Source organism: Phodopus roborovskii, unplaced genomic scaffold (genome assembly GCF_943737965.1).
Source record: "Phodopus roborovskii unplaced genomic scaffold, PHOROB, whole genome shotgun sequence".
Lineage (NCBI taxonomy): Eukaryota > Metazoa > Chordata > Mammalia > Rodentia > Cricetidae > Phodopus > Phodopus roborovskii.
The window spans coordinates 33,929,388-33,954,484 of NW_026126525.1; the positions used below are offsets into that span (position 1 = coordinate 33,929,388).

Consider the following 25,097-nt stretch of genomic DNA (forward strand, 5'->3'; position numbering starts at 1 on the left):
CAATGAACTATCCCACTTCTGGTCCCATTTTTATATCTTCAGAGAGCCTAGGTATGTATAGTGAGTTCCAGGCCAGGCTGATCTCCACACAAAGACACTAGCCCAGAAACAAAAACAAAAGGGTAAAAGTACCCTCCCTATTGTTACACAAAGCACATTACAAATTCTCACCATTTTCTACCAAGTGTCATCTCTGGATCAAAAACTGCCATGACAAATCATTTAATCAGGTTTATTTTTTTGTTTCCACATTACAGTTTGCTGTAATTTACAAACTTCCATCTCAGAGAGTCTGGACAAACTGAACTCACGGGGTGTTGGGGCTATGCACCCCAGACTCTCTCCCAGCAGAGCAGACACTGCTCATGTGAACGACACCTGTTGCGCTCACACATATCATGAGCTGTTTGGGTGCTGACAGCTGCAGCTTTTCATTGAGTCTACAGGTACTAAGTTGAATATGTGTTCCCTTGATACCTTACAGTCATCAGTGAGCTATTTGCTTACAAAATGTGTTTCAGCCAATATGCTATACTAAATGCCCGACTTAACGTTCAAGCCATCAGATGCACAGCTGGCTCTGATAGCATACAAAACCACAACACAAGTTTCAGTGTAAGAGATTTACTTCTCTCTCAAAGCAAAAAGTATCCCACAGTTCCGATTTACATAAGTAGTGCCTTCTTTTAAATAAATTAAAAACAAAATGCTATCCTGCCTGAAAAATTATAAATATGTCTAGTGCATTTTACAGAATGTTAAAACATTTACAAATGCATTATTTCCCAGTAAACACTATGGCACTGAAGCCAGTTTTAAAAAAAGTCATATATCTAGAATTATGTCTTTAACATTACAAAAAATTAAACCAAATAAGGAAAAGAGTAAAGGAGAAAGAAGAAATTTTACAAAATGGCAACTACTATGATCTAAAAGATGCTGAAATGCCTTCACTCCATTCAGTAACTGCGCCATTTCTGGAATGAACATCTGTGGATAATGAAGTTAGGAGAGTGTGCCTCTCAGTATTCGGGTTGAAACCACAAAGTATACAGAAATACTTTCCCAATTGGGCAGAAAGACAGACCTCAAAATACAGTGACTGTTTAAAACCACACAAGGAGGTTTAGCCAGAACATTTAAGATCAGAAGACTTTGATGGACTAAAGTCTTCAGTGGTAACCTAAGTTACAAATCCACGGGGAACACTTATTTTACCATGTTTAAGAAAGGAAACATGATTTCATGGTTCAATACAAACTGGCTAAAATGAGAAACTGGGTGATCTAAGCAGCCAATGTCCCTACAGAAGCACGAAGACATGATTAGAAGAAAGGAGTTTTAGTCCTGTGGCCTCCTCAATTGCTCAGCACATGAAATATCCCATCCATCTCGAGACGCACAGCTTCTGGACGGCACTAACTCCCCATCAGTGGAGAGGAAGATATCTCTGTGTCCCAAGAGACTCATTCATCAGATCTATAGGATCTCCAGATCTACGTGCCGAATTTCAGGATTTCGTTTCTGCAAAGAAAAATATCTCCACATTATCACAGCAACACCCCCCCCCCTTTAAATTCTTTCTGATCACTAGAGCAGCTAAAACATTGCTATATTAGTAAGTGGAATCTATTCATAAGAAAAATATCAATGTAAATATACAATGAACAGTATAGGAAATAATCCCACCTCCCTGAGTCTGTTCATATGTTAATACAAAGATGCTTTATAAATCTCGTGTATGCCAATTATGGAAGCACTAGAAACTGTAATGCTCCTTCTCATAATGAAAAAAAAAATCACTGCAAAACAATACCAATCAGAGCTAATAAATTTATAACACTTCTTGATATAGTTTAGTACTTCATAGAGTTGAGGGAAAGCACTGTGCTAAAAAAGAAGTTTTTTTAGTAAGTCTGTCCTTATCTCACACACACACACACACACACACACACACACACACACACAAAATGTAATTGATAGTGAAGCATCCCAGCTTCAGAATGGCAACTGTAATTATACAGACTTTCACTGAAATGTACAGACTCTGGGTCTGCACAAGTACTTGTCTGAGTGGCTTATATTAATTTAACCGTGTGATTTTTTTTGTTGTTGTTGTTGGGATTTTGTTTGTTTCTTTTTATCATTTATTCTTTTTAAGGTTTATTTATTCATTTAATGTGCACTGGTGCTTTGCCTGTATATACTATGTGAGGATGTTGGATCCCCTAAAACTAGAATTACAGGCAGTTGTGAACTACAATGTGGGTGCTGGGAATTGAACCCAGGTCTTCTGGAAGAGCAGCCAGTGCTCTTAACTGATGAAACATCTTTCCACCCACTTATTTGTTTGTTTGTTTGTTTGAGACAGGGTCTCTCTCTATAGCTCTGGCTCTCCTAGAACTTTCTATGTAGACAAGGCTGGTCTTAAACTTACAGAGATCTGCCTTCCTCTGCTGAGAATAAAGGCATATGCTACAAAGACTACTTGAAAGTTCTTTACAATGAAGTGATTAAAACACACACACACACACACACACACACACACACACATATACCTGGCTTTCCTTGACCCTGAGGCTGGACTCATATTAGCCAGCAGACAAGCAGAATAATACTTCATGTTCTTTAATCAAAACTATCAAGATGCATCACAGAATGAATGCAGAGGTGGATAAGGAATCTAGCTATCTTCTATTAACATAGCTACTGGCTTTTAATCCTTTCCACTCAAGGATTTTTGCAGAAAAGGTGAAGTAACTGGAGAGATGGCTCAGTAAGTAGATAAGAACTTGTTGCTCTTACAGAGGACCCAGGTTCATTTTCAAGAAGCACTCACAACTGTTTGTAACTCAAGTTCCAGAGGATCTGATGCCCTCTTCTGACCTCTGCAGACACTACACATGTGGTACAAAGACATGTGGGCAAAACACCCATACACATAAAGTAAAAATAAGTAAGCCTGTTAAAAAAATATATGAAGCAATAATACTAGTAACATGGTTAATAAAGTACAATTACCTCTAAACAGAAAGAAACCATGAATAATATAAGGACATATTTATTTAGTCTTAAATTCCAGTTTGCTACTTTTTGACTAAAGTCTTGAGTTTTCCTTTTATTTTTCTCTAGAATTTTTCAAAATGTTTTCTATTTCAAGAAAAAATACCTTTTTCTATCTTAGATGTGAAGTAGGAAGAACAGTGATTAAAAATACTGAATTTAGAGCTGAACAAGAGGTTCAAACCATTATTCCTTGCTTCACTGGCTAAATTACCTAGCTTTACTAACCTATCAAATTCTTGCCCAAATGTTTTACGGGGTAAAATAAGAGTACACACGTACACATATGACACACTTAGCATGGTATCTACACAGAATAAGGACTCCCAAAGCAGCTGTTGTTATCAGAAGACAATTTTTGACAATAGTATCTTACTTTCAGCTCCTTCTCAAGCCTGTCCACTTCAGCTCCTAGAGTATCAATAATATTTTCTCCATGTTTAAGCATAAAGGCCTCTAATTGTTCAGGAGTTTTTACTTCTTGAATTTCCTAGAAAGAAAATGAAAGCAGGAAAACAGAATTTTAAAATTATAGTAGTATATGCGTAATTCGTAGCACCTTTAAGTTTAATGAAAAATAAAAACTTTAGGCCAAGGTAATGAATCCCTTGTTTCTAAACAACACAGAAAGAATGCTATGCAGAGTGAGTAGTACTACAGACTGAAAGAAGGTAAAGGCAAAGTCTGTTCACCAGGTATGACCAGGACAACAACCTTCCATAACATTATTAAAAAAAAAAAAAAAAAAGCTAACCTGCTTCAGTCTAGTAACAGTCAGAAGTAAACAATTCAAAGTAGATTAAGTCACAAAATTTTTAGAAGAAAATGTTTTTTTATGATAAAGTGATAAAAGAAGGATTTTTTTTTTTTTTTTTTTAACACAGGATAAACAGCATAGAAGACTTGGCATAGTCCTAGGGATCCCTGCCCTGGGAGTAAAGCCAGGGGGATAGAGAACTCAAGGTCTCTGGCTGTGGTGGGGCACATAATGATCGCTCTGAGTTGGAGGTCATCCTGGTCCAAACAGCTAGTTCCAGGCCAGCCAGCCCTACATAGTGAGACTCTGTCCTTAAAAAAAAAAAAAAAAAAGATGCAGTAGAAACTTCGCTATCCCGAATGGGCATACTCTGGAAGTTAATTTGGAGTTATCTATGGAAGCTAAAGTGTGTATTTGGTAGGTAGTCTTCATCCTCCTTAAGTTTAGCTGTCCATACCTACCCTAAGGAGACTTACATACATGTATGAAATACCACCAGGCATCACCTCTTTTTCTTTCTTTCTGAGACAGGATCTATGTAGCTCAAGATACCTCAAAATCATGATCCTCCCTCCTGTCTCAGCAAGTGCAACCACACCTAGCTTGTAGCATTGTTTTTAGCAGTTTAACATGGAAAACAATATAAATGTTCATCTACAAACAAAAAAGCAAATCGTATTATATCACATTCATAGAATGCAACAGCAATGACAGAAATGATCCCAAACTATAAAAACAAGGAATCTCAGACATGCTGTTATGCAGTTGTATAGTCATACAATATAAAACCATTTATATATTAATGCATTTATACCAAACACTGTGGAACATTCAAAATGTAATATATCATGCTAAAAACAAGCACTCTAAAATTCAGAGTGAAAACTGACAGGTATCGAATTCAGCCAACTAGTTAACCCTGGAGATGAAAAATGGGATTTAGCAAAAAATTAGGCTTAACTGTTTTTGTAATAATTTCTTCCAAGACCTTACATAAACACAGTACATGTTGGGTGCCCCTAATCTGAAAACCCAAGCTGTTCTGCAGTCTACAGCTCTGTGAGCACCGGCACTGGGGCAGGGATGTAGCTCTATTGGTGGGTGTCTGCATGAAGTCCTAGACTCTGTCTCCAACACACACAAACCAGACATGGGGGCACATGCCTGCAAGCCTAGAACTAGGGAGGAGGAGCAGGAGCTGCAAAAGTTCAGTTATCCTGAGGCCAGTGAGTTTGAGGCCAGCCTATGCTACAGCAGACCATGGTGCAAACAAATAAACAAAATGACAACAACAAAGCCAAAACACCAACCAGGCTTTTTGACTTTTGGATTAAGAACACTTAATGCATGCAAATATTTAAGAAAATTAAATGGAAAACATTTCAGTTCCTTAGTATTTTCTATACAGGATACTCCAACTACATAGCAAATGGAGATCTGACAAAGCCAAGTAGTAATATTTGTTCTGATTACTGTTGGCTTCTATAAATTGTCTCTTAAATTATGGCATTACCCTTTTATCCCTGAGGTTCTGTCCCAACAGTTCAGAAGTTTGCTGAAACCACACAGTGCAGACCCTATATATCTCTTTTTTTTTACATACAAAAAACATATCAATAATAAAGTTGAACCAATTAATTAGGCACAGTAGATGAACAATAATAAGATGCAACTGTAACAATATAATGTAAGTTATGTGAACGCACCTCTCCTCTCCCTGCACCAGCTCAGTTCCAGTAGAACATACAGATTGAATATGCTGGGGGAAAGCACAATTCATGTCCTAGGAACCAACAAATTGCTCAGAAAGGCAAGTTTATGCTCATTTCTGGAATTTTCTGCTTACCAGTTTTGGATTAAGTTTTCGGTAACTTAATCCACAGAAAATAAAGAGCAAAGTGGGCAGGTGTGCTATTATATTCTTAATAAAAAGCAGAGATCTGGAGTCAAAGATCAGATTCATGAGACTTCCTATATATGGTTCTGAAAACTTAGACAACCTAATTAGTCTATTGTTTAAGTTAGCCTGTATGTTAGAATCTGTTATTTCATCGCCATACAGGGGTGTTGAGAGTAGATTACATAAAACATGAAACAAGTATTAACAACTTAATGATTTCATTTTTTCTTTTGGCTGTCTCCTCTGACCCACTATAAATAAAATGTTCTTTATCAGACTTAGGAACTAAGAAGGTCATAGCTGAAGTGATTCTAAGACCATAAAGATAAAAAGTAACTTTAAGATTGTGGGCTAGCCAGGTGGTGGTGGCACACACCTTTAATCTCAGCACTTGGGAGGCAGAGACAGGCAGATCTCTGAATTCAAGACCAGCTCGATCTATAAAGCAAGTTCCAGAACAGCTGGGGATTTACACAGAGAAACCCTGTCTCAAAACAAACAAACAAACCTACCTCCAAAACAAACAAACAAACAAACAAAAAACAAAAAAACAAAAACCGTGGACTACAGAAGAAAATGATGAATACATAAACTTACTTGCAGCATGTGGTCAAAATCCTGCTTTTCCAAGTATGATCGTGTAACAACTCGTCCATCAAAATCAACTTCTGCCTTAAATCTGACTTTCCCTAAACCCAGGTCTGTGGCTTTAACATCATGGATTGCCCTGTGATGAAAAACAATACCAGTAAGTCTGAGTGTAATACATCCACACTCTCACAGCAGAGGATTCGGCTTCCCCAGCAACACAGCAGACAGCTTACCACCAAGCTCATTGCTTTCTTAGACTGACCACCTAGTTTGGTTTCTGTGTATGATGCCATACAAAAGTATAAGTGTAATAAATATGGTTTTATAATAATTCACTCTTATGAGTTATGGTTTGTGTTTTAAAAAATTACTGATCCTAATGTGCTTTTCTAAAATATTATCAAGTTCATCTTATAAACCTTCCCATAGTCTGTCTATTCACTTACCAATTTACCAACACTTATAAAAGCAAAATTTTTGTTGATAACAGTATCTTTGAATGTGTAAACCACTTCCCTCCCTCCCTCCCTTTCCTCCTTCCTTCCTAGCTAGTGCCCTGACAGACCAGGGCTCTCTACCCTCCAGGAGTCTATTATACAGTTCTGTCTCCCAGAAGGGAACACAAATGAAACATCAACTGCTCTGCTTCCCTCCAACCCTAACCTCCAAGGAGCAAATAAATCTTCCCTAGGAAACTGTTGAGAAAGCATCTACCTGTGATCACTCCTATCTGCTCACTCTCTCTCTCCCTCACCTCCCTCTCTCCCATCCCCCATTTTTTGAGACAGGCTTTAGAGCCAGTCCTGAACTCACTCTGTAGACCAGGCTGGCCTCAAACACAGAGATCAGCCTGCTTCTGCCTCCTGAGTGCTGAGATTAAAGGTGTGAGCCACCACTGCCTGGCTCTGTTCTGCATTCTTTATAGAATACATAAGAAGTAAAGCCCGTGTCCTGAAAACACAGAGTTATGCTAGAATGCCACATTAGGAAAGACTCTACATGCTATCATAACACTGGATTCTAATTTCTGAATGATTCTGGACTTATTAAGTCCAAGCTTCCTAATCCACACAAAGAAGCTTTATCAACTCCCTAGGATAACATGAAAATAAATAACTCAATGGCTACAAAGTTATAGACCCTCAAGTTAAAAATAAAATCTGTCCAGATGGGCAAGATGGTATCTCATTTATTCATGTTTCCATTCTGTCCTCACAAAGTGCTGTGATGTGTCTTTCTTTAATACTTAGGGAATGGCTAATTCTATTCTGATGTAGCTGTTCCTTATGTACTTGTGCTAACTGCAGGCAGAAAGCTCTTTATGTCAAGCAGCCTGTGAGATGTTCCTGTTGATCAATGCCTCCTCTATCCTGGGTGATCCTCTCTCCTCAAATTTGACCCACATCTAGCCCAGAGAATACAGCAAAGTATGTCATTTCCCTCATCAGGCAGGTCGTCTGTTGCTATTTCTTTGTTCATATTCAGTGAGTGTCTGTCAGCTTACACATTTGACTAAGCACACTGCCGTGTTGGAGAGGTCAATGTGGCAAAAGATCTAGTCTTGCCACCATCAAAAAGCTTGCAAGCAGCTCCTTTCCTAGGACACAAGTCAATCAACACCTTGACTATAGTCTGTGAGAAAAGACTGAAGCAGGGGAGCCACATATGCAGGGGTTGAATCCCTGACCACAGCTACTATCAGATAATAAACGGTGCCTAAACCACTAAGCTTTGGACTAGAAGTCATACTGCAATAAGTAACTAACATACTGTTCAAAAACAAACAAACAAACAAACAAAAAAAGCAACTGCATGAACTCTGATTACTAACATTGATAGTTTCTAATGATATAATTCACATATCTTCGTTCTTGGAGACAATTCACATTTGCTAGAGTTCTTTTACTAGCTTTTAATTAGAATAATGCACAATGCACCAAAATAAACAAAAATAGACAGAAATAAAGTGCAAACAGGTAAGCTGTGTGGTGGGAAATGGATTAATTAGTTAACAGAAAGAAATCTGAGAAAGTTGCAAATTTTTAGAAATTGACATGCCCCTAACGCACGGGCGCCCGCGCGCGCGCGCGCACACACACACACACACACCCCAAAAGGGAAATCAGAACTCCCATGCCAATTACAGTATGAAAATATGGAATCAACCTAGGAATTTATGAATAGGAGAATAAAGAAATGGTAGTACATATAAACAATGGGATATTATGTTGCAATAGAAACCACTTAAATCATGAATGAATTTGGAGGATATTAAAATAAGTTGGACATGGAAAGACAAATATTCCATGTTATGGAAGTTAAAAATGCTGACTTCATAAAAGCATTGGCTGAGAAGGGGAAGATGAGGGGAGATGGAGAGACTGTGGTAAATGACTACAGAGATGGGTGGGATGGAAAATTAACCCGGTACTCTATAGCACAGTATGCACCTACTTATAAGTGGCAAAATGCAATTGAATGCTTCAAACAAACAAGCAAGCACTACTTAGGGATTTCGAATGCTCTCAATCCAAAGAGATGAATGCTTATGGCAATGAATGTATCAACTCCTGGATCTGATCATCACATGCTACAATATTTAGTGAAGTGTCATAAAATTTTAGGCAAAATGAGAGGCGAGAAAGTGCTACAGGAGAACAATGCCTGGGTACAGAGAAAGCAGAGGCTGAGAGACAACTACTACCTGTGAATGTCTGCATGACAACAATAACAAATCGATTAGGAAACTTACCCTCCTACCTAAAGACAATGGGAACTAAACTAGAGGCAACCAGAAGGAAGGGAACAATAATGATTAAAGAAGAGATGAATGAAAAGGAAGATGGAAAAACAAAGAAAGTCAGTTAAACAGAAATCTAGTTTGAAAAGCAAACTGACAAATATTTATCATTTTAAAATAGTGTTTGTGGGGACAGGTGGAGACTTAAGCTAACACACAAAAGATGTGCATTAGCAAATTTAAGGAAAAACATTTCAAAGGAATCATGTACAAAACCCCACATATTACACATGTAAAGGAAAGGTTTCTAGAAAACAAACTTCTAAAGTAGCTTAGTGAGAAATGTCACCTAAAGTCACTTGCCTGGGAGATGCAAGGCCCAAGGTTTGTAATACAGGAAAAAAAAATGTGTAACAGTCTCTAACAAGTAAGGGAATTTATAAAAATAAAAAAATAAATAGCAACAACAACGAAAAAAACAAAACCTGATTCATATAGGAAAGCTCATGTCCAGATGGCTTTACTGATAATTTTATCAAAGATTTTTAAAAGAAACTACAGGGGCTTGAGAGATGGATCAGTATTAAGAACACTGGCTGCTCTTCCATAGGATCCAGGTTCAATTCCCAGGCCCGAAAGTTGACTCAGTCATCTGTAACTGCAGTGCCAGAGGAAGATTCTTACCACCCCATGGACACTACCACTCGTGCAGTATACAGATAAACATGTGGAAAAAAATATCACACACACACACATAAAAATTAAAAAAAAAAAAAAAAAAAGAGAATGAGTATCACTTCTTCATACATTCCCTATAAAATAGAGGGGAGACTTCCCAACTCTATAGAGTTAGTATTGTAGAATGAGAGTATGAACAGGGCTTATTTCAGATGAAATAGTCAACTCCAAATTATGATTAACTTGCAAACTTAAATATATAGATTTTAGGATATGTCAATCACTAATGTACTAATTCAGGCATACAGAAAAATTTTAAATTTCAAGAATTTCAATTATAACATTGCATGCACAGTCAACGCAGTAGTGGGAGGTGGGGCTTACAGAGTGGGGTGGGGTGGGCCTTCACAAGTAGATTAGTGCTAGCTCTGGAGGACATTGATTTCATGCTCTTAAGACTTCATTCCAGGAGTCAGCTGTCACAAAACAACCCCTCCATTCTTCCTGTTCTATATATACCCCCACTTTCCACCTTGAGTTCAAACAGCATTCAAGACTCCTGCTAGAATGTATTAGAACTGTGACCTAATAAACCTTTTGGTTTTTTCCCCAAATTACCCGCTTTCTGGTATCCTGTCATAGCAACAGAAACAGACTAAAACCAAAACAGGGAAAAGACTAAATACTTTCCTATTTAAGTTTGAACAATAATCATATTTATTAGTTTTTCATCACTGTTGCCAAACATCAAAGATAACACTGAGGAGGAAAGACTGAGTTTCAGTACAGGGCATTGGAAGCTTCAAAGTAGACTAGATCCCTTGCTTTAGTCTGGTACAGTAAGAGTGAGTGTGTATGCAGGAGCTAGTCACTTTGTTGCAGCCAGTAAGCAGAGAGGGACAGAAGACAGCAGGTCTAAAACATCCTTCAAGGACATCCCCTATCATGGTCTACTTCCTCCAATTAACTCAGTGCCAGCTCCTAACAGCACACTCAGCTCTGAGCTCATGAACAGATTAACTGATAAACCAACCAATCACTTCTCAGTAGCCCTATCTCTTAAGACCAAACCTTCAACACATGAGTTCTTCAGGGGAGGGGGTATGTTATATCTAAATTATAACAATGTATATATAGACAGTGGATTTTGTTGTTGTTGTTGTTGATCGTTGGCATGGTGCTAGGGACTGAACCCTAAGATCTCACGCATGCTCGGCAAATGCTCTACCATTGAGCTACAGTCCCAGCACCAGAATTAAGCCTTCCACTTTGTTATTAAGCACAATGCTGCTGAATACCACTCACCTGATTGTCTCCTAAGTGTCCAATTCTTTAGTTTTGTACACTTAAAAGAAGAGGTCTCATGGTTATAGCTGATCAGTACAGCTCTTGCCTCACATGTAAAGTCCTGGGTTCAACAGCTGTCATTACCACCAAAGTAAAAAGTGTCTGGGCAGGGGAAGTTTTTTAAAACTCAAAGACTATCTTCAAAAGATACACAGACAATATTTACTTGGGTATTCATTTCCCCATGAACGAAAGTTCTTTTGCATGTCATACATTCAAGAAGTGACTATCATACAAATACAAAATAGCACTGTTCAGTGGGTCCTCACTGAAAAGCAGTGCACTCAACTGTGTCTGTCTCTAGTACAACATCTACAACTTACCCATGAGGTATACAGGTTGAAAGAGAAACGTACAAAGTTTTCCTACTTAAGCTTTCTTCCCTTGAGGAACAGGTCACTGTGTTTATATGAGCATCACTAGACAAGGCCTACCTTACTGAGGGGTCGCTCTCCAGGAGTTCAGTAAGCCGCTGTACTTGCTCCGGTTGTATGGATCGGCCTAGGAGTGCTTCTGTGTTAGTGTAGATCAGGAAGGCTGAGACCACACCTAGTAAGGTACCCACACCCAAGGAGCCCAGGCTGTCATACAATGGATTGCCTGAAAGAAGCACAGAAGAAACCAAAACATTTCATATCATTCCAGTGAGCTTTAGAGTGCAAACAACCAAGTTATCTGAAACCCACTCCTGCTCCTTTAGTCTCCTCTTTAATGACTGCTAATAGTCTTACAATTAGCTGGGGCAGGGTAGTGCATACCTTTAACCTTGGCACTTTGGAGAGTGAGTTTGAGGCCAGCTGGGTCTAAACAGAGCAGTGGTTCTCAACCTTCCTAATGCTGTGTGCGATCCTTTAATGTAGTTCCTCATGTTGTGGTGACTCCAACCACAAAATTATTTCATTGCTACTGCATAACTGTAATTTTGCTATTGTTATGAACTGTAATGTAAATGTCTGTTATATAGGATATCTGATGTGTAAAGCAAGGGGGTCACGACCCACAGGTTGAGAATTGCTCATATAGGGTGTACTAGGTCAGCAAGGGCTACATAGTGAGACCACATCCCAAGAAAAACCTTTAAAAAAAAAAAACAAAACAAAACACCCTTTAGTGTTGGTGTGGCAGGTGTATGGAGGTCAGGAGACTATTAGGAAGGATTTGTTTCTTTTCTTCCACTATAAAGGGCCCAGGGAATGAACTCAGGCCCCGAGTGCCTTTATCTGGTGAGCTATCTCAATGATCCTTATTAATTTTTAAAATTCTTAAACTTTTATTTCATTAAAAATATCAATTATAAACTAGATTTATTAATATGTAGTCAAAGTATGTATCACAAAAAGCAAATTTACCTTTCCTAATTGATCCACTTGTAAAGCACAATCCATTATAAGAGTTCCAATTATGGAATTCAAAATTAAGTAGTGCTCTTTAGAAATACAAGGTTACAAGAACTTGTCATTAGCGCAGCCTTTTATCCCAGCACTTGGGACACAGAGGCAGACAGATCTCTTCTGAATTCAACACCAGTCTACATAGCCAAGCTAGCAAGGTTACACAGTGCAACCCTCTGAGGGAGGGGGTTGTTCAATAATAATCTATGACCAAAAGCAGGGTCAATCAGATCATCAGCTGATACTTTCTGAACACTTCAGGTCACAGTTCACACTGGAGAAGGCAGCAGCAGCTTGTCATCTGATGTTATTTTAAATAAACGAAAAAGCACAGAGAAAGTTAATCCCAAGAGAATCTGACTTCACAAGCTGAATGAACACTTAAATGGTTCTTGTTTTAGAAAGGAAAATGAGCTTTCTGTTCTAGTTTACCTTTTAGAACACAAAAGACTTAGCCAGCTACCAAAATGGGGGGAAGAACCTGAAGATTAGGCCTGTGAAGACCAGAGGTCATTCTTGTACCAGGAGCAAGAAGACATGTAAACAAGAGCTCCAGTGTACATGTACACAGTAAAGTCTCTGCACTACCATAACAACACATGACATTAGTGAATACCAACAGTACTGTCACAGGGAAGGGGCTTAAGAGTTCAGACGGACCGCAACTTTGACTCACCACTATTAAGGCTTACAATAATCTTCTAATGTCTTTATTTCTATCTGGGAATAAGAAATCTCACTCAAAGAAATCTGTACACCTTTACTGATTATTTTATCATTAGACTTTAAAGTTAGACTACAAAGTGATGGGTTTTATTGTGGCATTTTCATATACATGTCATTACATCTTTCCTCATTCACCCACCCAGCCTGCCTGTGGGTCCCCTCCTTCCTGCTTAACATTCTGCCCTTTGCTTTCATGTCACATGAGTTCTATTACCTTCTCTCTCCCTCCTCCTCCTTCCTAGAAGCTCTTCTTCTCTGCTTTCAACACACACACACACACACACACACACACACACACCTACCTAGATCTTATGGATGAGAGAAAATATGCAGTATTTATCTCAACTGGTCTTATTTCACTAAATATAATGATAGCCATTTCCATACAAACACACAAATAAAAAATAGTATGGAATTAATCGACAATAATATATTGACATAAAATTATTGAATGATATGACCAAATCCCCATATATTAGAGAATTAAATAGAAGAAAATCACATGTAATTTAAGAAATATTTACCTGTTACAGAGGTAAGGCCCATGCAGGTGGCCGCTATTATCACTCCTAAGACAGCTGCAGTGTCCTCCAATAGTATAACATTTGTACTGGGATCACGACTTTCCATGACTTAATCATTGTGGCAAACAGAAAAGAAAACTTCTGAAATCTCAATTTGACAATATCAGAAGACATTTCAACAAGTACCCCTTTAAAATCAATCTGTTAATTAACAAGAATGTAGGAGAGACTGTATTTTTAAAAACCCTATTTATTATGTTAAATGTTAATAATAACTTAGATAGTAAAATTACCTTTCCAAACGACACAGGTATATGCAGAAATAAAACACCTCACTTAAGTCCAGATAGAAAACATCCCTATGCTCAAATGTGCCATCCCTAAGCTCAAAACTTCTTTTTAACATAGTTGATTAGACTTCAGAAAGCCACATACAGAAGACAATGAAACATGTTTCATACCAATTGTTAGTAACAAAACAACAGCACTAAATATTTTAAGCAGGATAAAAAGAAAAAATAAATACTTGGTTCTAAACTACATACCATACTTATAAAATGATGTTCCTTTGGCCTGAGCACTCCTACGAAGTTCATTTATGGCAACAAGAAGAGTTGCTGAAAGAGAAACATCCTATAAGCAAGGAAGGAACTTCCTGTCTCTAAACTTTAAAATTAACATTTCAAAAGGTAAAGAAATAAGCACAACATGTGAATACCAGAGTTGGCAATAAGAAAGGCTCTATGTCAACCGTCACCATCAAGATCTAATTAGCCATTATAACACAATGAGTCTCCTAAAATTACCACAGCAGTAACAGCCTTGGTCAATTGAGCAGCCAGTGTTGGGCGGCACTAACTGGGCATCGTCCCTTCTGACCCTCCCAACCTTTGGAGGTCTCTCAATTAAGGAAAAACACCATAAAGGTACAATCATATTAATTTTAAAAATGTGGTAAGACCTCTGCAATCTTAGAGACTGAAGTTTAGATCTCAGCCCTCATGTAACAACCAGGCATCCAGCGAACACCTGTAACTCCAGCTCTGAAGGATCTGGTGCTTTCTTCTTGCCTCTGCACACTCATAGATGTGGGTACCCACACATACACATGCACATACACTCATACTTACAAACAAATAAAGAAATGGATGTTTTTAAGAGATGGAAGAAGGGAACACCCAGTGTAGAAAATAATAATCTTTCAGAGATAATGAGCACTGAATTAGGTAGTTTATGTTGATAATAGAAACTGTTACAATATACTTGAAGCTTTATTTCAGAAATTATTATTCTTATTGTACTGAGGCAGCTTTTTTCTGATTACTACTACTAAAAAACCAATTTAAAAAGTCAGTACCATTATGTTTTATATTTCCAATGGTCTGAGAAATACAGGCTATTCATGAACATAGCCTATTCCCCTGGCCTCATCCATATAGTAACAATCATAGAACTTTTCTACCTTGAAAAGCAAAGCTTAGGTTCTTAACCCCACAGTACTAATACAGACAAAGCTTAGGCTCCTAACTCCACAGTACTAACACAACATAGCAAACTATAATGAATGGGTTGCTAAATATACTAAACTAAAAATAAATAATTTGTGATACTACATACCTCCTTCAGACACCAAAGATCCTGCTAAAATACAATATGCCTGGAAAATAAGAATTAAGACAAATAATGAACCAAGTATTTCAACAAAGAATTACAACTACTCATATGTAAAATTTATAATATCCAATAAAATTGAAATATAAGCTCTAATTCAAGCTAGATACTAAAGATCTTGTTGGGAAACAACTCAGAGGAGGAGAATCAAATAGAGAGAAATGTCAAGCATGCTCTTAATCCCAGCATTCAGGAGGCAGGCAGATCTCTAAGTTCAAAGCCAGCCTGGTCTACAGAGTGAGGTCTAGAACAGCCAGAGATAAGAAGAGAAACCCTGTCTTAATGCTGAAAAAAAAAAAAAAATTAACTAAAAAAGTTTTAGAAGACATAAAAAATTCTATTTTTGTAAAAAAGAAGACAAAATGCCTAATCAAGGACTCTGAAGTAATCCCTGTTAAGCAACTTTAGTCTATTGAACCCATTATTTATAAAGTGCCTCATTCCAACAGACCTCTACCCAGTTGATATATTAGACACTTTAAATACAATTAACAATGTACCTCAGCATGTCTGACTTCAGACAGTGCTGCAGTCCTGTCAAGTTATGCCATTCAAATTAGATGACACTCCAATGAGGAGCGGCTAAACATGTTCAGAATGGGAAAGACAAGTTTTGTCTATTAAACTACACAAAATGTACTGTGGTAAAAAAACAAAGTAAGCAGTTAGCCTCAAAAATGTAAACAGAGGTCAGGCGGTGGTGGTTCACACCTTTAATACCAGTACTTGGGAAGCAGAAGCAGGTGGATCTCTGTGAGTTTGAGAACAATCTGTCTGGTCTATAGAGCAAGTTCCAGGACAGGCTCCAAAGCTACACAGAGAAACCCTGTCTCAAAAAAAGAAAAAAGAAAGAAAGAAAGGAAGGAAGAAAAAGGAAGAAAGACGTAAACAGGGGTTAAACATGGTGACATTTGCCTGTAATCCCAGGACAAGGAGTGGAAGAATGAGTCAGGAGTTCAAAAGTTCAAGGCCAGTCTGGGTGTCAAAGCAAAAACACTTTGTCTTAATAACTAAAAAAAAAACAAAAACAAAAATAAGCCTAGTTTAACTGGCTTGTTATTACATAGATATGTATGGGATGATAGAATGTTAAAATAAGACCGACTAGGTACAATTCTATAACCCAAACAGAAAAAAGATTAATAGTTCACTTACATTCCAGAATGTTCTAATCCAGAATGAAGCATATAATCTACAGGGGCTTTCAAAAAGAGCTAGGAGCCTCTTTCTACCCACCAGAACACACTTTGGTATTACACCTAGCACTACTGGAGACAAGCTGGAGGGTAAGGAAGACAAAGGTGAACATGTCAATGATGGATGTGTTGAGTTGCTGAGATTGCTCAGTAGGCTTAATAAGAACCCCCATGGAGTTTGGAGGTTATAGCCAACTGTGTCTGATGCACCTGTGAAAATTAATCTGCAGACAAGGATACTGATGGAGACTATCAGGAAAGGGGGGGGGGGGAAACAAAAACAAAACAACAACAACAACAAAAAACTTATAGCCTTACAGAAAGTAAACTGCCTTGTGTATAGTTCTTATCCATGAGGCCCAGAGTTGGAGTCTTATGAAATAATCTAAAAGACATTTTTGCCATCCAAATGCTTGGAAGCTGAGGAGAACAGTAGATGACCAGTCTGTGTCTAACAGTAAATGAAGGGGACAGTAGATGACCTGTCTTGTCTATCCAAGGAGCCAGAGCAACAAAGCAGCCTACTCTCTAAGAAATGCCTGTGACAGTCAAGGTAGTTTAAAGACCTACAAAGGTCAGAGCAGACCAGTGTTAGTACTTATTGTTCCCTATCCAGTGTTGAGCATGGCCTACTGAACAGAAGAGCTTCGGGATAACAACATTGACAGTGACCATCCTCCTTTTCCTGTTCCCTGGGACAGGTCCCTACCTGATGGAGGCCTTGGAGGAAACACAAAACACACACACACACACACACACACACACACACACACACACAAACCCAACCTCCTTTTCACTTTGCTTTAACATTAAATACAGTTCCAGCTTATGATGTGACTGGAAATTTTAATTACTGATATAAGGCTAGTCCTGGTGCTAAAGTGAATAGAGTTCTTTTTGTTCTTCAATAGCATCTCTAGAAAATTTATAGAACTGCACAAGATTTTAATCAAAGAAGATGTGCTTACTAATTATTCCTATGGAGATCCTCCTGTTTAACATCACTAAATTAGAGGCTAGAGAAATAGCTCAGCAACTAAGAGCATTGGCTGCTCTATCAGAGGACCTGGGTTAGATTCCCAGCATCCCAAGGCAGCTCACAGTTTTTTTGTAACTCCAGTCCCAAGGGAGTCAGCATCCTCTTTTGACCTTTATCTGCATCAGACGTACAAGTGATGCACAGACATACATGCAGGCAAAACACTCATACACGTAAAATAAGTAAAAATAGTTTAAAACCACTCCATCTGTGGATTCAGACATTATAAATGCTCATGTGTAAAACAAAACCATAAGGAAATAACCTGTGACACAGCTAAGAGGCACGTTACTCCTATTCTCTAATAAAATACAACAAAGTCACAGTAGTCCATATATGAAAGTAGGAGAAAAAAGATCACCCATAGAAGAGATTCCATTGGCTGAGGATGAAGCAATCCCATGACTCCATGGTACCAAGAGAGTCCTGCCCCCATCATGAAAATACCAACACCACTAATCAATGAAGAAATATAACGCATATTTGAGAAGCCGTACCTGGAAGATTAAAAAAAAAAATCATACAGTTTGTAAAAATGTACACTAACTTTCAAAATGTGTTTAATAAGTCAATAAGAAATAATAAGATTCTTATACTATTAAAATGGTACAGTTTTATACATTAAACACTGTAAGTGCAAAGTTCAAATTTTATTAAAAAAAAGTCACAATACATAAAGTAGGGGAAATGCAAGATCTTTGAAAATATATAAAGTGGATATTACTTATTTTGGGTATTATCCCTATTTCATTTAGTCTACTTTGATTATCAGAAATACTTCGTAATTATATTCCACAGATGTCAGGAAAATTAATCTTTTTATAATTTATTTACTTGTATTTTATGTACATTGATATTTTGCCTGCATGTATGTCTGTATGAGGGTGTCAGATCCACTCGGAACAGGAGTTATAGTTGTGAGATGTCATGTGGGTACAGGGAGTTGAACCCAGATCCTCTGGAAGAACATTCAGGGCTCCCATCAGCCTTGTCATCTCTCTAGTCCCAAAATTAATCTTTTAAAAAGCTAATTAACATGTTTAACGAACAGGGAAATACTTCAGTATCCTTCAGTACCCTTCTAATTGAATATTGTAGTCTTGTGGTTAATCTATGATGTGTATTACCTATAATTTCATTGCCTAATACTGAACAATTTAACATGAAACTTACTGCTGGTTCTGAACAGTTTAAGAGACAGCTGAACCAATAACTTCAGTTTTCTGTATGTTTTCATGCAGAAATTAATATATTTTGAAAACACTATTTTTCTAATCATCTTTGGTCAAAATGAACCATTAATTTGTACTACTTTAAGTACCAATACAGCACTATTACGACACTTGGAAACTATGACATACTATGAGAAGTAGAATCATTCATTCATATAAATGTTTCCTGAGAGATGCACTCTTAAGGCCAAATACTACTGGACTTTCTGGTAGATCACTTTCAAACAAGGATTCTTAACTTGAAAGAGTTAATGGAATTATCTTTGTGTAAAGATGGAGACTAGCCATAGAGAATCCCAGCTCATTGATGTGACAATATTTTACAAATTTGACTCAGAAAATTTTATTTTTTTTAAGTTTTCTCCAAAGTAACACCAACTATATGCCAATTTAAACTGATAAATAAATTTAAGTTGCACTGCTTTCATTTTTATGTATTTTCAAGGCACTTTGTTGTTTTATTTTTTAACACAGGGTTTCTCTGTATAGTCCTGGCTATTCTGGAACTCACTTTGTAGACCAGGCTGGCCTCGAACTCAGAGATCTACCTGCCTCTGCCTCCTAAGTGCTGGGATTAAAGGAATGCATCACCATGCCTGGCTTGCACTAAAGGTTCTTATTGAAAATTTGAAATATGCTGAACTGCACTGCTTACACTAGTAAATCACTAGTCTCATGTGACTGACTTCATATTTAAATGTCCAAAATTTAGTTACTATACTGGGTAGTGTTAAAATAAGCTATTGAAAACAAAAAGCAATCTTCAGAACATAAAATTTAAAATTTTTACCCTCTTATTTAAATTTTTTGGTGTAGAGAATCAGTAAACATTTTTTCAAGAGATAGTAAAACACAGTAGATGTGTAATTAACAATTGCTCTCTGTGCTAGAAAACTCATAATTCCAGAACATTAAAAATATGTTTTTATTATTAAAACAGTAGTGCCCTGCTTTCAAGTAAGGAAAGGTATTTACAAAGCACTAAGATGGACACTTTCACAGAAATAAAGGTGCACTTTTCTGCCTTAACACTGCTCAAACTGTATTAAAGAAGGTAGTTAAAATAACAATGAATATGGAGCTTAACCATTTGAGTGGCTGTTTAATAGATGTAACAAAAATAAATATCCACATCAGGTAACTGATATATTCAAAGTAATATGTTCTAAAAAAAATACAAATATCTAATTTTGAAATGTTATCAAAATATTTCAACCACAATAAAAACATTAAAGAAAGAAAAGTATGAAGTACACATTTTGAAAAGGTTAATATCAAAACTTTAGATGACTTCTGAAATTCATTAGTTCTTATTTCAATGGCTTATGGCAAATTCAAATCAGAAGTAGTGTCCTTACGGGTGAGAAGGGTCTGGTGTTTGAACAGACTTGCTGATGCCCAGTGCTAGCAAACCCTATGGAGAAGAACAAACAGTAGGTAGTCATTACCAAGATGGAGAATACATAAGTAAGTCCATTTAGAAGATGAAAAGAATAACAATAAAGAAATCATACATGCACGTCAATGGCCAAGCAATCATAGTTTAGAAAAATAAATCCTAGTATAGAAAAATAAAGATAAACTCAAGGGGATTCAAAACAACATTATTTATTAGGATAAAAACTTGAAAGATAGCTGGGTCCAGAGGCACATGCTAGTACTCCTAGTACCTGAAGCAGGAGAATGAATTTAGAGTCATCTTGGACTGCAAACTGAGACCCATCTCAAAAAACAAAGCCATATCAAAATAAACCAAGATAACCACAGAGGAATCTAAGATTTCATCAGTAGAGAAATGCAGTGCAAATGATCAACCATAATAAATGACTTCTATAGCAATTTAAAATACTTTTCTGTATTGACATGGGAAAGGCTCCCAGAAGTCCTACTAAGTGAAGAGGTCTTGAATATAGGCCAATCTGAGCTACAACATTTCAAGGCTCTGTCACAAACAAAACAAGGCACAACTCTACTGGCATTATAATTTAGAACTATATTCAATCTATAGATCAATATCTTACCTGCATCAAATTCTCCCCCACTCCACTTCTCTCTCCTTTGAGGTCCTGGGGAATCAAACCTTGGCCTTACATAGTCTAAGCAAGCACTCATAGCCAAGCTGTGTCCCAGCTCTTCTTTATATCTTTTCAAAACTCTCAGGTACAGTGTATAGTTTCCAGTGTAAAAGTTCTGTATACCTTTGCTAGATTTTCTCTTAATGTTTTGTGATACTACTATAAATGGAAAATTTTAAATGTCATTCTTTATTTCTTGGGAGTGGAATGCACTGATTTGTATCTATTTGCCCTCTATATTTACTCATTTTTACTATTAAACTTTACATTCTCAGAGTACTATATACTGAACTATACTATGATTTCATACATTGCTTGTTCTCATTTGGTTATATCTGAAAGAATTTCTGGAGCTGGTCAATGTTGGAAAAGCAGTTATATTTTTTGTCTAGGTCTTTTTTGTTCATGCATCGAGTAAATTTAGTCTCTGTGAATCCTTCACAGTTAAAAGCATAAGTTCTATACATAATATCTCACAACTTGACCTTTTTACTAAATTTATCATGGTTATTACTCCAGTTAAAAGCTATCAGTCCTTAAAATCCATACATAATATGTGTGCTGGTTAGTTTTATGTCATCTTGACACAACCTATAGTCACTGAGAGGAGACCCTCAATTGAGAAAATGCCTTTCTGTGCTGTAGACAAGCCTGTAAACTATTTTCTGAATTAGTGATTGATCAATAGGAGCATAAGACCACACTATCACCTCTGAGATATGATCTGACTTCTCCTATACTTTCTCTCTGGCTTTTTGCTAGAAATACATTCAGAGTAGTGGCCAGGATGAGAAATATTAAAGTTCAAGGAATCCAAAGTAGTAAAAACTCTGCATAAGTCTGAATAGGAATCTTCTTGAGTCCTTGCTAAATGCTAAATTACCCATGTGGGTGGTGCCATGCCTAGGCTGGTGGTCCTGGGTTCTCTAAGAAAGAGGCTGATTAAGCCAGGAGGAGCAAACACGTATCAGTGCCACTCCACGACCTGTTTCAGCACCTGCCTCTAGGCTCCTACCCTATTTGAGTTCCTGCTCTGACTTCTTTCAGTGATAGACTACAAGGTGCAAGCCAAATCAACCCTTTTCTTTCCAACTTGTTTTGATCATGGTGTTTCATCATAGCAACAATTATCCTAACTAGGACAATATTTTAGAGAATAGACACTTAAGAATTATATCCAACTATTAATCTTGTTTCACAATTCTTTGTCCCTATGTCTCAGACACTGTTTTCACATGTCCATTTCCTCTCTGTCCACACAACTGAGAGTGGTTATTAAGTATTTACTGATGGCTGCGTAGGTGAAATGCTTCCCATGCAAGCATGAGCACTGGAGTTAGGATCCCAAGCACCTAAATGCTGGGTGGGTAATGATGGCCATTCTGTAATCCTGGCCCTTGGAAGGCAGACAGGGGCTCTCTGGAGTAAGATGGCTAGCTAGACTAGCTAAATTGGTGAAGAAAACATCTATGTCAACCTGCGGCCTACACAAACACAAACACACACACACACACACACCAAACCCAAGGTAAAGATTGCTAGTACTAATAGCGACTGCCTACCTTCTCCCTTTACTTTTACAGAGGGTTTTAATCTACTTGACAGTGACATGCACCTTTCGGTTTAATTTGTAAATAATATTGCTCTGCTTGTTCTTCATTTTATTATTCCTTTGAACTTTAACTTAAATGTTCTTTTTGGCTGAACAGTGCTGGGTATCAAAGTCAGGGCCTCTCACTTGCTAATCACATACTTTACCACTGAGCTAAAGTAGCAGCCTTAAATATCCATTCCTGTACCTATACTCTTTCACTGAAAATTCTCTTGTTTGTTTTAACATAAATCAAATATAAATACTGAAAAGACTCCATATTTTTTAAAATGAAACACAAATACATAAATAAAATTTATATATTTACAAAAAAATTAGGTTCTTTGTATTCACAATTGGGTCAGAGACTTTAAAGGCTATTTTAACTTTTTTTTAATCTTCATTTGCAAAGTCAAGGTAAATAATTCAAAATACCAGTCTAATGTATGTTAAATAATTACACAGCATTTTATCTTTATTCAAAAACTGTATTGGCTCTCACAGTAATGAAGAGTGGTGGAGTATGCATTTAATCCCAGCACTCTGGAGGCAAATGCAGGCAGATCTCTGGCGTTTCAGGCCAGGCCTGGTCTACATAGTGAGTTCCAAGACAGCCATGGCTACATTTAGAAACTTATTTTAAGAATCTCTTCTATAGGGGCAGCTGAAGAATTGGCTCAGTTATTAAGAATACTCGTTCTTGGAAAGGACAATGGTTCAATATCCAGCACCCACATGGAGGCTCACAGCCTCCTCAGGCACAGATGTATATGAAGGCAGAACACCCATACACATAAAATAAAAAAACAATCTAAAATAAACAAAAGAATCACTTCTATAAAAGATTGTGACCAAACACATACTAAATGATAAATTTATACTTCCCACTTCATTGTTAGGAGTTCTTAAAGTGTAAAAACTTACTTAAAAATACTATGATCGCCGGGCAGTGGTGGCACACATCTTTAATCCCAGCACTCAGGAGGCAGAGGCAGGTGGATCTCTGTGAGGAGACCAGCCTAGTCTACAAGAGGTAGCTCTAGGACAGCTCTTCTCGAAAAAACGAAACAAGACAAAACAAAAATACTATGATCACATTTCTTTTTAAAGCTAGGTTACCATACAGTCCAGGCTAGCCTTCTACTTACTATGCTGTTAAGGATGACACTATAGAAAATGTACTTACATATTTATTTCACATTTTAAAGACTATGTATATGTCCTGACCCACCCTACCCCCATGTGCTGGAGTAACAAGCTTGTACCCACAGGCAGTCTATGATCATTATCTCTGTCTGATGCTATCCCTCAATGTTAGTCAAGCTAGTTTCAGAATTACTTAAGGAAACTAAAATTTTCTTTCTTTTTTTCACACGGTGTCTCACTATGTAGCTCTGGCTGTCCTGGAACTCACTCTGTAGACCAGTCTGGCCTTGAACTCATACAGATCTGCCTGTCTCTGTCTCCTAAGTGCTGGAAATAAAGGGTTGCAACCCACTAAGCTTAACAAAAGTTAAATTTTCCATGTTCAAGTTTCTTATAAAAAACAGTATTTTCAAAATAACCTACAAATATCCTCTCATATTTTAAAGCATGTCTCTATTACTTTTCATGCTTAGTACAATATAAATAGTACATACATTATTGTTAAACCCTATTGTTAAGAATAGTAACGGGTGAGGTTGGGGCTGCAGAAAAGGTTCAGTCATTAAGAGCACTGGCTTCTCTTGCAGAGAATCTAGCTTGCATTCTCAGCATGCACATGGTGGCTCTACAACTCCAGTCCCTGGTGATCTAATGCCCTCTTGTGGCATTAGACATCCATATGGTGTACAGACATACATGCAGACATAACATCCACACACATAAAATAAACAAAATTTAAAAACAGAAAGGAGGAAAAAAATAGTGATAAGGGCAAAAGTGTGTACAGTAGAGAGCCCCCCCCCCCTTCTCGAGTGCTCTGGCTATCTGTACTGGAACTCACTATATAGACCAGGCAGGGTTCACGCTCACAGAGCTCTCTACCTGCCCCTCCTTCGAGTGCTAGGACTAAGTATATGCCTCCATGCCCATCTCTTTCTCATATTTTTAATCCACAGATGGTTGTGAGGATATGGAAGCACAAATGCAGAACCCAAATATACAAAAGTCACCATTCTTAAATGCTCAAATAAAAAAGCTACATTTCCCCAAAAGCCAACTGAAGAGTGCTTTTAACAGATCACTTTCTGACTAAAGCCTGTAAGAACTTAACTTAAGACTAATGAAGAATTTCCTCCTCACCTGGTTGCAAGTGTCAGATAATGAGTGTATAGCTTCTGAGAACATGCTTGCTGAACCCGTATAAATCCAGGCCAGGAATTTAAAGAAGCAGTTTAAGCCATTACTAGAGAGAAAGAAAACAATTTAGCATATGTTTAAATTAAAAGTTTCCATCAAAAGTTTACTTAACTGACTTTATACTTGATTCTATTAAAAGTAAATTAAAAAGAACTGCAACAGTTTAGGCATAAATAGAAAAGGTACAGATTATGATATCATTTAGAGTGTAAGTAAATCAGCCTAGCTCTCCC

At 37.3% G+C, this 25,097-nt stretch overlaps 1 protein-coding gene across 1 annotated transcript in view; it reads right to left on the reverse strand.

Annotated features, from left to right (window-relative positions):
* Positions 1-608: 608 nt before the first annotated feature.
* Slc30a9 (solute carrier family 30 member 9) overlaps positions 609-25,097 on the reverse strand; it is a 55,064-nt gene continuing 30,575 nt past the window's right edge. Inside the window, exons 9-18 of the mRNA XM_051198624.1 lie at positions 24,808-24,910; positions 20,214-20,269; positions 17,985-18,120; positions 15,335-15,374; positions 14,263-14,334; positions 13,718-13,825; positions 11,511-11,676; positions 6,318-6,447; positions 3,440-3,553; positions 609-1,524 (exon numbers count right to left, since the gene is read on the reverse strand). Coding sequence (XP_051054581.1) covers positions 1,480-1,524; positions 3,440-3,553; positions 6,318-6,447; positions 11,511-11,676; positions 13,718-13,825; positions 14,263-14,334; positions 15,335-15,374; positions 17,985-18,120; positions 20,214-20,269; positions 24,808-24,910 — 970 coding nt within the window. The 3' untranslated portion in view covers positions 609-1,479. The remainder of the gene's footprint in view (positions 1,525-3,439; positions 3,554-6,317; positions 6,448-11,510; positions 11,677-13,717; positions 13,826-14,262; positions 14,335-15,334; positions 15,375-17,984; positions 18,121-20,213; positions 20,270-24,807; positions 24,911-25,097) is intronic.